Below are 12,605 nucleotides of genomic sequence, written 5' to 3' on the forward strand. Positions count from 1 at the left end.
TTTCTCACAAGTTTTATTGAAGGAAAGAGAAAGAGTGGAAGTGGATCTTCCGTAGCGAGCGATGGCGATGTCAGGGACGGAAAAAAACGGGTCGGTAGCCGGGACTGGGAGAGCAAGGGGTGGTCGTAAGCGAGTCGTAAGCCATAACGGGAGAGTAGACGTAGTCAGAGACAAAGAGAGGTCGTAAGCCATGACTGGAGAGCAGACGTGGTCAGGATCAAAACGGGTCGAAGCCGGAGACAGACGGGAGCAAAAAACAGGACAGGTGGGGGTCAGGGTCGAAAAAGGCTTGCCTAGTGTTCACTGAGGTTTGCAGACAGACTGACAAAAGGGGACAGACAGGACTGGGTTCAAATACTGACCGGGAGCCAATCAGAATCCGCGGCAGTTGGCGCCAAAGGAGCAGGCACAGCTGAGTCACATCAGTAATCATGACAAGATGTGTCAAACTCATTTTAACTCTGGGACTGCACAATAGAACATTCTCTCGGGGGCCGGACTAGTAGATTTGAGAGAAAGAAAAAAAGACAGAAATAAATAGGAGAAAGAGAGGGACAGAAAAGTAGAGAAGGTGGGACAAAGAAAGAGAAATGGAGAGAGTGTGAGAAACAAAAGAGATAAAAAGAGAAATAGTGAGAGGGGGAAAGAAAAAGAAATAACAAAATCCAAAGAGAGAGAAGGGGGAAGCAAGCGAGAGTGGAAGAAATAAAAGAGAGAAAATGAAAATGGGAAAAGAGAGCATAAGAAGGTGAAAAGTGAGAGAATTTGAGAAAAAAGGCAGCACGGCGGCGCAGTGGTTAGCGCGTGTGCGACACAGTTCTAAGGTCATGAGATCGAACCTCCTGTGTGGAATTTGCATGTTCTCCCCGTGCTTGCGTGGGTTTCCTCCTACATTTTCAAAAAAAAGATGCATGTTAGGTTAATTGGCCGGTCCAAATTGTCCCTAGGTGTGAATGAGCGAGTGAATTAGCTGGCAACCAGTTCAGGGTGTCCCCTGCCCACTGCCTGAAAATAGCAAGGATGTGCTCCATCACCCCCGCAACCCTACAGAGGATAAGCGGTGCAGATAATGGATAGAGTTTGAGAAAAAGGAAGAAAGAGAGAGAGAGAATAGGAAATACAAGTACAGCATTTGTGAGAGGCACCTGGCTTTGGCGACATCGAGTGGAAATACTTCAACCTGCAGCTCGTTTTTCTCTTGCGCTTCTCTGAGTGTTGTCTCACGGGCCAAATTCAGTACCTTAGCGGGCCTGATCCGGCCCTCAGGCCGCCTGTTTGACACCCATGTTCTAAAACAGCTACCTAACCATGGATAGAATAGTAATAGTAAAAGACTATAATAAAACCAAAATACTTTTAGCATAGTGTTATAAATCGCTTTTATATCCAAGATATGATATGAAACGTTGGTCAAAATACCAGCTGGAAACGAGTCCTTCCTTTGAAGGTTTTACTACAGAATATACTGGGCACAAATAGGCCACATGACAATAGCTGTAGAAGTTCACTTGTGAAAAGACTGAGTTGGATTAGCATAGCAAAACTTCAGTGGAAATGAGTTTCCTTAAGGGAACCAAATCCATCCATCCATTATCCGTACCGCTTATCCTCAGTAGGGTCGCGGGGGTGCTGGAGCCCAGCTATCTTCGGGCAGCGGGCAGGGGAAACCCTCAACTGGTTGCCAGCCAATCGCAGGGCACACAGAGACAGACAACTCACTCGCTCATTCACACCTAGGGATAATTTGAACCAGCCAATTAACCTGACATGCATGTTTTTGGAATGTGGGAGAAAACCGGAGTGCCCGGAGGGAACCCATGCAAGCACGGGGAGAACATGCAAACTCCGAACACGGAGGTTCAATCTCATGACTTCAGAACTGTGCCGGACACGTGCAAACCACTGCGCCGCCATGCTGCCCGGGGACCCAATAATTCAATTAAAATCGTACACAAAAGGTGCGGTCCCAAGGCTGATTGTAAATCGATTACAAAGATAAATGTGATTACAAAGATAATGTGATCACCTGCCTGCTGGCATTTTTGAGCTGATTACATCTCCTCGTGAGCCAATATTGATGCTTCCAGAATGACATTGACTGTTGCACTCAAAGAAGAAAGGTGATAGACCCAACAATGGCTCTTGGGCAATGTTCCCTTTAAACTGCGCGCATGCGCAATCGCGCACTGCCCGCACATTCTCAGCGCACAACAAAATCTATCCAGCGCAATGTTCCCTCTAAGCTGCGTGTGTGCGCAATTGCGCACTATTCAGAGCTTTTCCGCGCACAAGCAAATCTAGCCAGCTCACAAAAATCAGGGCTTGAAATTGCTAATTAAGAAGCGAATTGAGTCAAAAGTTACAGTGCATGAACGTAAAAATACACGGGTTCCTGACGCTTTGTTCTAAATGCGGTATTTTGAAGTCAAGGTCGAAGTAGAACAAAGTTGACTAAAGTCCGTAGAGTTTTTCGAGAACTGCCTTCTTCGGCTCGGCTCACTAAAAGGAACCGGCTCTTTCGGGTCCTAAACGGCTCTTCAGGTTGTTTTTTCTTCATTCATCCCAACATGACCAAATATTATGTACAATTATGCACAAAATGACTTAAAGGAAGGGGGAATAGAACAAAAAAGAAAAAGTAGTGAAAAGCTGAGAAAAAAAGAAACAAACGGAAGAGAAAAAAGAAGGAAAATTTCAGAAAAAAGTAAATAGAGAACAAAAAGAAAAAAGTAACAGCTAGGAAAAAATGAACACAATGAGATTTTTTTTAATGGAATTTAAAAAAAAAAACAGAAGAAAAGAAAAATAAGAAAAAGTTTGTGTTGCATTCAAATAATTTTCAATTATACCAAGTCAATCTTGTTGCCAACATTGTACTTCCACTCAAAAATGTGATTAAATACAGTTGTGTATCGTGCAACTGACTAAATAAGCCCCCAAAAAGGTTAGTATTCTGCGACAAAAGATACCAGGAAAAAAAAGAATAGGAAATCTTGAAAAGATGAAAGAATTGTTGTAAAAAAACAAAAGACGTTTATAGTAATGCAATAATACATTAGTCAATTTATTCAAAAGTGAAAAAAATGTTTGCAATACCGGAAACTCATCAAAATGTAACGTGATGTCAACTTTCGGACATGTTTAGCTGCCACACTTGGGATTGCTGTTGCTCACTGTTGTTTCAAGCGTTGCTCACCGACTTTGTGTGAACGCTCAAACCCGTGGAAAATTAGAGGGAACGTTGCTCATGAGGCCACTTTTGACTGTAAAAAACAACCGAAGTTACACAATTAAGACAAAATAAACGAGGTTATGAATGAACATAGTATACACTCATGACTAAATATGGACAATGACATTTGGACAGGTAACTTAAAATTAGTTTTACCTGGTTATATCAGTATCAGAAATTATTTTCCCCCCATTTTATTAACACTCCACTTATTGAAACATAAATATTTTGTTTGTTTGTTGTACATGATTCAATTGTTTGTTTGTTTGTACATGATTCAATTGTTTGTTTGTACATGATTCGAATGGCAGCCACTCCAGCAGCTCCCGTGTTATTTTCGATTGTTCTCAGTTATTTTCGATTGTTCTCAGCTTAGGGATGCTGCTGGAAAAGTGAATTTCCCTTCGGGGATGAATAAAGTATCTATCTATCTATCTATCTATCTATCTATCTATTTCAATATTACAACGACAGTTGGGCAATATTTACGAGGTACTGCTTGTAGACTGGCCTAAGTTGTAGATGCATTTGAAAATAGCGCAATCAAAATAGTGCAAAACCAAGAAAACAAAACGATATTTTTTTACCTTAAGAAGTATTAATTATGTAAAACACTGTACAGTACTTCCGTCGGTGACTGCATACCAAACTTTTATACACGAAGTGGCGCTAATGTCCTCAAAGGTTGGTTGTTATAACCGTAGAAGAAGAAAATGGTTTTCCGGAAGCAAAAGAAAATGTACCAGTAAACAGTAGCGGTGGCGCATGTGGCTTAAATCATATTCCTTTTTTTTTCTACTACTATAATTAGATTATTGTGTTTATTTTATAACGATCGAACAAAATTAAGAGACTCTTTTGCTCCTGATAAAACTCATCGTTTCAAGGTACTTTTTGTAACTTTATCGCTATCCTTGCCATTCTGGTGGAGACTTTAATTTCACATTATAACAATTACTGACACTTTTCCAAGGAATATTATACAATTAGTCAATACTACATAGATATCTATATTGTTTGGGCTTAATAATGACATCGTTTTTTATAATCAATTTGATGCAAGTTTGTTTTTATGTCCACCTCATAGCTGATTAAATGGCTAAAATACGTGATGAGTGCCATTTAACTCTCCCATCTGCATTTTTTTTCTTTCTTAGCTGGCTTAAAAAGGTGAAAACTGATCATGTCGCAAGCCACCAAACGCAAGCACGTTGTCAAGGAGGTCCTTGGAGACTTCGTCGTGCCAATAGAGAAGCAGCAGATTGTGAAGGTTTGCATGATTTATATGAAACCACTGTTTGCTAGTCTGGCTATTTCTGGGTTGCAAGGAGATTGGCATTGGTCAACTCAATTTAGGGCACAGAAAAGACAAGAAACACAGACACTGAAAATTAACACTTATTTGTCTTGAACAGGGTTCCTCGTAAGGTCTTAAAATGCATTGAATTCATTAAAATTAAGGCCTTCATTGGCATTCCAATGTATCAATTCCAATTTTAAAAAGTCTTGAATATATCCATCCATCCATTATCTGCACCGCTTATCCTCAGTAGGGTCGCAGGGGATCTTGAGCCCATCCTAGCTATCATCGGGCAGGGGACACCCTGAACTGGTTGCCTACCATTCGCAGGGCACACAGAGACAGACAACTCACTCGCTCATTCACTCCTAGGGACAATTTGGACCGGCCATTTAACCTGACATGCATGTTTTTGGAATGTGGGAGGAAACCGGAGTGCCCGGATGAAACCCACTCAAGCACGGGGAGAACATGCAAACTCCACACAGGAGGTTCGATCTCATGACCTCAGAACTGCCGCACACGCGCTAACCACTGGCCCGCCGTGCTGCCCGTCGTGAATATAGTGTTTTTTCCAAAAAGTTTTATACTAAACAAATTAATTTTCATGCATCATGATAAAAATGCTTCATGAATGTAGCAGAAGTTTTTTTTAATTAAAAGTCATCTGCCAGTTTTGACTGAGGGTCCATGCAGTACTGTAAACATCTTTTTATGTACCGGTAATGTTTTCCATGTCTAAATATTTGGAGGTGCTATGTTTTTTGGATGGGGAAAAGTTCAAATGGACCAAATTATTTTGTTGTTGTTTAAAAATGCCTCTTATTCATCTGGGTTTTTTGTTTGTTTCAATTGTGTTTTTTTGTTGACTTGGTCTTAAATTTGATTTGAAAAGTCAATAAAAAGTCTTGACTTTAACTGTAGGAACCCTTATTCAAGAACCAAGACCATAAGATAGACATTTCTTGAACGCAATGGTAATCTATCTATCGTCTATCTATCTACCCTTGTCATATCCCTCAAAATGGGTGACGAACAGCAAGACAAACACATACACAAAAACAAAGAAAATAAAAGGGCAAAGTAGCAAAAAACACACCAAAAATTTTTTGGGACCATGGCCAACCCAAATGCCCAAAAAAGTCAAGCACCTCGGCACTTAAGTTGGTCAAGCTTTTGTCACACCAGATGAAACGGGACACTGAAAGCGGCCACGTCACTCGGTTCAGGGTGACACAACACTCTTCTTTTCAACAGCAGAGCCCGACAGCTTTCACTGGTTTACCCCTGCCGCATCATACAGGTGCCCTGCCTATCCCTTAGAACACGTCGAAACATCCCACTATCCTTTTACAACACCTCTCTACTCACTCCTATTTCCAACAAGAGCTCCAGCTTCCACTATATTTAGACCTCTTTCCTGCATAGCACTCATAACACCATCCATCCACGTCAATCGCGGCCTTCCACTTGTTCTCCTTCCAATCACTTCTGCTCTGTAGATCTTCTTCGACATTCTCTCCTCATCCATCCTCTCCTTGTGTCCAAGCCAACCGAGTACTCTCTTATCCAGACGCTTGCTCAGTTCCACTACTTCTCCAGTTCTGGCTCCCACAATTTCATTTCTCAATCTATCCAATCATGTCACTTCTAACATACTCCTCAAACACTTCATCTCAAAAACATTTATTCTAACTTATATAAACCACCAGATTTCAAAAATATCAAAGCCACCATAAAAAGTGAGGACTCGTTGCAAAGAAATAATATACAGGTTTTGTCTAAAGTATCAGTATCGATCAGCGTAAGTGGTATCAGGCTTGACCTTTTTTTTAAAAAAAGGACATTTAAAAAAAAAATGTATTCAATGGAAGGAGGAAAAAAAGCCCCAGGGAATTTTTCTTACCACCCTCCGGGGAAAAAGGTGACCGTCGAACACAGGAATTCTTCCGACCAAAATCCTTGGATGCTCCTATCTCCCAAAAAACACCAAGACTCAATCTTGCGCTATTAGTCAGTGTAATCTCAGTTCTAAATTAAAAAAAGATAAGTTACATAAACAACAATACAAAGATATTTAGTCATTCAATTACTTTTATCCCCTGTTTTCCATCTAGGTGACTGGTAGCCGTGGCAACAACCTCCATGAAACTGTCACAGCTCAGGGTGAGACTTTCCTGGTGAGCATGCCCACAAAGTTCCGCAAGAACATTTGGATCAAAAGAGGTGAGTCCGAGGACAGGAAGTTAGTAATCCTGTGCAACGTATGAGATTACATTAAGCGTTTTTTGTTTATTTCTTCATATCCAGGGGACTTCGTGATTGTGGATCCCATCGAGGAGGGAGAGAAGGTGAAAGCAGAGATCAGCTCCATCTTGTACAAAGACCACATCGCGTACCTGCAAGATAGTCATCTCTGGTGTGTGACACGTTAACCCCAACGCGTACTAACAAGTGTCTTCTTCTGCTTAGTGAATGTCTCAATGATCTCTGTCCAGGCCTGAAGGCTTCTCCACAGAAAAAAAGACTAACCAACAAAAAGATGGGGAAAACGATGTAGAGGAGAAAGATGGAGAGGACGCCAGCACAAGCGACTCGGAGGACAACGAAAACGATTTGTTTGTAAACACTAACCGCTCTACTTACCAGTACATTGAGAGTGATGAAGATGAGGACAGTGCTGATCCAGAGGAAGAAAGCACAAACTGATGGGGGGAGAGGACCAAAGCTTCTGGACTCATGATGGGACAAATATCTTTTTAAAATTTGATCCCTTTAATGAATGTTCATATCATGTCTTAAAACACTTTATTGCTGAATACTTCTGAAGTAATTCATTGCCTCTATCAACTTTTTGCAATGCAATTATGTGTTTGCAAATTTCTTATGGGAACAAAGGCTGCAGTAAAGGTTCGTACAATGTTAGCATACACATTGTTACGCAATAAAATCACGCTTAAAGTTGCACTCGGCTTGGATCTTAAGTGTAAATATGAATATTTTGAGTCTAGGGGGAGCTGAAAGATTTTATACATTTTACTATAAAAGATTTTATACGATTAAAGACAAGTTACATTTATCGAGTGCAATGAAGATTTTCCGCCGGTAGGCTGAAGTTTAATGACAGGTCACGCTGTTCCAAATCCGGAATGTTTTGGCTGGGGAATTTTGATAACAGGACTCTGACGGGGGGTACGGCAGGCGATGTTTGGAAAACAGGGCCCTGATGACGTAGAAACGCTCTGCTGTTTTGAGTTTCTCCAGACATTGAGGCGAGGGGGTGAACCCCACATGGGGGTTTTCCATGAACGCCCGCTGGAGGAACCGGCACACCAGCTTGCGGAGAGACGTGGGTCGAGAGAAAAGAAAGGCAGAAGATCGAGAGATGAGGCTTGACAGAGACTCGAGCGACACTAATTAGGCTAATTCGATGGAGTTCACTTAGCTAAATTATTTAAGAAATTAAATCTGCCCCCCGTGTCGGCTATTCTTGTCCATCTTTTCCCATCAAGAAACGAGCACGCAATTTTAGGAGAATGCAAGTTGTGTTTGGTTAATGGAGTCAAATAACTAATTCGAACAATTTCGTAAACGGTACATTTTAATATATTTAAATCTTACAGAGCAGAATTTTGAGGGTTTACTAAAAACTTAATAAACTAATTTCAACTCATCTTGACATAACTGTTGCACCCAAAGCCTTCCAGACCTGATTTAAAAAACTCAAACTTGACTTCTTAGTATTGTCTGTGTGGGGATTTGCCTAGCTTTCATTTTCAAAATCGTTAGGATTGAAACTAATTATTCTTTACTGCCATCAATAAACAAATTTGCATCTAGGTGTTGCTTGTGCTCCACCATAAACCTTTTATTTCTCTGAGGGATGCTAGAAATTCCTACACTGATAAAAATATTAAATTAGGTTATTTCTTTGAATTCTGATATGAATTACTAATCCCAAGAAAATTGAACACACAATTTATTAACACAGAATCAATGATGGAAAAAAAGAGGGCGTCTGAGTTTTCGACTGGTGAAAGTCTGGAAGTTACTACCACAAAAAGTTTCCAGCTATAATGTTAGTTAATGCAAGGAGATTCCCTTGTACAGACAAAAACACTCATTCCAGACAACCTGCAAACATGGAGTTTCAGTGGCTTGCAAAACCTTTTGGCCCCCTTGAACTTTGTGACCCTTTGCCACATTTCAGACTTCAAACATTAAAGATATAAAACTAATTTCTTGTGAAGCATCAACAATAAGTGGGACGCAATAACGAAGTGAAACACACTTTATTGGATGTTTTAAACTTAAACAAGAAATTTGTTTTATATCTTGATGTTTGAAATCTGAAATTATTATTTTTAAAAATTAGCTTTACTTCAATTTCACAAACTTACGACATTCTTTATAAAGGTTTTGCTTTTCAAGTGGTTGCAATATTGAAATGTGTCACTACATATATATATAGTATAATTATTAATTCATAACATATTCATTTATTTATTCATAATTAATTGACTAATTGATTTATTCCTTTATTTAGTTGTAATTATTTAGCGTCTCCAATATGTTAACCATGTAGCCAGACAAAAAGGGTTCCTGATAGAACTGGCCTGGACAAAGGTTCCCTGTTTTTAGGATTTATTCTACACCTCACTCTCCAATTGTCCTTATCTTTAGGTTTTGGTCCCTGGGACCACCCTCCCAGTATAAAAGTAACTGTCAGTCATTTTGAGTGTACACTTGTGAATCACACAGCCTTATTCTGTGCCCGAAATATTCTGTGAATAACCCTCACTGGAACTGATCGGCTCCGGCACAGACTATATCCATTTAATAACCCGGATGTTAACGAGCTCTTCAACTCTTCTGAAAACAACAAAAAGGCGATGATGCAAATCTTTACAAACACTCATTCATGTCAAATACTGCATACGGTGTATTTTCATTTGGTGATCATTTTGGAGGATACACGGCACCTTATTTGCTTATCTGCTATACATCTGTTGCGCTTTTCTTGTCAGTAGTCCTCAATGGCACATGCCAACACTGATTCAGTGTTTTCAACAAACCGTCCCACAGATCAATTAGCTGAGTAGGGCTTCTTTTATGGACCAGTAGTATGGTGTGGTATGAACACAACTCCTTTTCTTCTTTGTTGGGGAAGTCAAACGTGAGGAAACCCGGGTGATGTATGGGGTGCGTGTTAAGTCGGGTCATGCACATCCCAACAAAGACGTCATCGATAGGGAAGAGATGAACTCTCCTGGAGATTTTGTGAAGACGTCTAGCCAGCTGGCCTGAGTACACCACTCCTCCCCCTCCAGGATAGGTGGGATAGATGCCTTTGTAGAAGCTCTCTGGTACAAAGTACTTGGACTGGTGAACCCGATTGGGAAAAGCTGCACCGATGACATCGCCGACCATAAACTCATGCATGGTGAGTTGTGTTTTTGGACTTGCTAGCTGGTTTTGGAGGTATGTGATCATGTTTAATGTGTTGACAAAAACGTCGTCGTCGCCCTTGAATACGAAGCGAGTCTGTCCACAGTGTTTGGAAAACCAGCTCCAGAAAAGAACGTCTTTCAGAGTAAGGTTGAAAAACGTGTCATGGAAGTCCCATTGAATGATATCGCTGTATTGTTGACCCTCCGTCAGCAGCAACTTGGATACATCCGATCCCACATGTTGAGGATGCTCTCTGCCGATCAAGAAGACTCGGCGGATATATCCTCCAACTTCTTGTCCTGGATTGTTGTTATTTCTCTTTGAGGTCACCCAGCCCACTTGGCCCCAGGTGTCTCTGATGGCCTGACGGTTCTTGAAGTTCTTCTCGATGGACTTAATTGCAAAGAGGAGCAGCGGTGGCTCCCTCTCATCTGCGGATCCCGCTCCACAAATTTCACCCGGAGGCTGGATGACAACCGGGTAGTTTCTCCGTTTCATGTGCTTTGCAAAGTCTTGCACCTGCTGCGGTAAATCCTCAATTTTTGTCCTTTTTTGATCAAAGTCAATCTGCGAAAAGCTGAGCTCCAGAAGCCAGGCGTGAAAGGGATTATCGATTAACCCCTTATGGATGTTTTGGGGGTTCAAGATAGGGTTGAAATAACGGTCAATGACCGACTGCAGTTGGTTCCAATAAGCCTCTTGCTGAAGCTTCCAGAAAATTTTAGGCGTAGAGGCTAAGCTTTCATTATGATAAACTCCCGAGGCCACAAAGTGTTTGCTTTTCAGAGAATGCATCGAAATGATGGCTGTCTGTGGTGACGTCTTATTCATGTTTGAGCACACCATGATGCCGGCGCAGAGGAAAAGAAGGACCAGGCTGATGCACGGGCTGCACACGTAGATCAACCTTCGACACCAGCGTCGACGGCAATGTGCCATTCAACTGTAAATACACAACATGGCTTAGTTTTGACAATGATTGCATAGTTTGCAACAAGAGCAGAGGTTTGGCTTCATTGGCGGGGGCATTTTAAGTGCTCACATAATATTAACAGGGTTGGGTAGGGTTACTTTAACTTGATTACTTTGAATTAATTTTGGATTACTCCAATACCAAATATGCAAATAAAAGACAAAGAAACTAAATATGAATAAAATTACTAAATTTTGTGCAGGCTTAGGGAGTAACGGAATACATGGAACGGCAAAAATGATGTTGGCAAGCTGTTTGGATTTATTTTAATTTTTTTTCTGTCGCATTTTATGTTAGTTTTGCCAGAGATCAAAGAGATCAAAGCCAGGAGAGAAAGCTTACCATGCGCTGTGAGTCGTAATTGTATTCATAATTAGTTTCTTTTGTCTTTTATTAGCATATTTGGTATTGGGGTAATCTAAAGGTAATTGAAAGTAATCAAGTTAAAGTAACCCTACCCAACCCTGAATATTATCAGTGTTTGCTTAATACTGTGGGGGACACGTCCCCTCCATTCATGCCAAACTACAACTTTGGGTTGCTATGACGATTATTCCTTGTCCGCAGTGCGGTTTTCAAAGAATGAAAAGAATCTGAAAACTGACTCTCAATACATTGGTCTGCTTATAGAGACTTCTTGTTGTTCAGTGTTTTCTGACAAAGTCAATTTCACAGGAGTTTTGAAGCACAGCAAGCTCCATACATATCTTTTTTTTCCAACTAATTATTTTTTAATTTTTATGACAGTATGATTCAAACCTTGAAAGCCTATTCTCCTAAAATATGCCCTTAACCACTAGGGTCGTAAGGTCACAGTTTGCTGTGGAGTGTCTTGGACAAGTACAGCCTAGTTGCGCTATTTAGTGGTTGACTGAGCCAATTTAAAGTCAAGTTCTAATAATTGCAACCAGGTAACAACATATATATAACAAAATATGTTGTTATTTTATAAATGTATTTCAAACTGGTAGCCCTTTGTGCAAATCAGTAACAAAAAGTAGGTGGTAACCTATGCACTAGTTGTATATGTACCTGTTATTGGCATCCATGGCTACTTTCGGATCATTATACATATTTGTCTGAAAAAGAAAATGTGATCATTAAAAACTCCTATAAAAAGTAATTGCCAATATTTGGCTAATTATTGAGCTATTAATAAAGTTCGTCAACCTGGAACAGATTTACGGGAATACAACAAAGACTACAAATCAATAGCAAGTACTTTGTTTTGGTTGTCTGAAAAATCAAGACAGAATTTGTAGGTTTTTGCAATAATATATTGTGAAATTAACGTTAAAACATGAACTGTTAAAGTTTAAAACATACAATTTGAAGTACAAAGTTTTGTAGTATTTTGTCTAGTAACGTCATCGTTCTGTTTGTTATGTCATGAGAAATTTTTTTTATTGAAAGGTAAAATTTCTATTTCAGCCTGTTCTGCTTACCTTTTATGGCCCGGGACTTCTGATACTGGAACACTTCTGACAACTGGAAATTTGTGTTGTCGGCTATTGGGGGGGAAAAATCTCAAATATTTGGTCCACAGACCAATGACACCCTCCAGATTAAGGTAGAATTTAACTGAAAGAAAAGTTTGTCTGGAGGAGTTCATATAGAGACTGCCACTGTGTTCATCGGTGCTCCGCCCA

The 12,605-nt window shown here is 40.3% G+C and overlaps 2 protein-coding genes across 2 annotated transcripts; one reads left to right on the forward strand and one right to left on the reverse strand.

Moving 5' to 3' along the window:
• The first annotated feature begins 3,944 nt into the window (after positions 1-3,944).
• Positions 3,945-7,497, forward strand: eif1ad (eukaryotic translation initiation factor 1A domain containing). Its single transcript, XM_088343316.1, has 5 exons — positions 3,945-4,119; positions 4,390-4,502; positions 6,650-6,758; positions 6,843-6,951; positions 7,031-7,497. Exons 2-5 carry the CDS (start codon positions 4,416-4,418, stop codon positions 7,239-7,241), a joined length of 516 nt encoding a protein of 171 aa, XP_088199442.1. The 5' UTR covers positions 3,945-4,119; positions 4,390-4,415; the 3' UTR covers positions 7,242-7,497.
• Positions 7,498-9,461: 1,964 nt separating this feature from the next.
• Positions 9,462-12,037, reverse strand: LOC148359646 (N-acetyllactosaminide beta-1,3-N-acetylglucosaminyltransferase 2-like). The gene is made up of 2 exons (XM_088343315.1): positions 11,989-12,037; positions 9,462-10,926 (listed from the first exon to the last, which is right to left on the reverse strand). Exon 2 carries the CDS (start codon positions 10,920-10,922, stop codon positions 9,531-9,533), a length of 1,392 nt encoding a protein of 463 aa, XP_088199441.1. The 5' UTR covers positions 10,923-10,926; positions 11,989-12,037; the 3' UTR covers positions 9,462-9,530.
• Positions 12,038-12,605: the final 568 nt, after the last annotated feature.

This window comes from Urocampus carinirostris, chromosome 9 (assembly GCF_059441175.1).
Source record: "Urocampus carinirostris isolate Australia breed hairy pipefish chromosome 9, RoL_Ucar_1.0, whole genome shotgun sequence".
Lineage (NCBI taxonomy): Eukaryota > Metazoa > Chordata > Actinopteri > Syngnathiformes > Syngnathidae > Urocampus > Urocampus carinirostris.

What these genes read in the sequence shown, in the direction of transcription:
- eif1ad (XM_088343316.1), top strand. Translation starts at nt 4,416, where the DNA reads ATGTCGCAAGCCACCAAACGCAAGCACGTTGTCAAGGAGGTCCTTGGA. An exon ending in GAACATTTGGATCAAAAGAG is followed by an intron (nt 6,759 to 6,842) that starts GTGAGTCCGAGG and finishes CTTCATATCCAG; the next exon opens with GGGACTTCGTGATTGTGGAT. An exon ending in CTGCAAGATAGTCATCTCTG is followed by an intron (nt 6,952 to 7,030) that starts GTGTGTGACACG and finishes ATCTCTGTCCAG; the next exon opens with GCCTGAAGGCTTCTCCACAG.
- LOC148359646 (XM_088343315.1), bottom strand. Translation starts at nt 10,922, where the DNA reads ATGGCACATTGCCGTCGACGCTGGTGTCGAAGGTTGATCTACGTGTGC.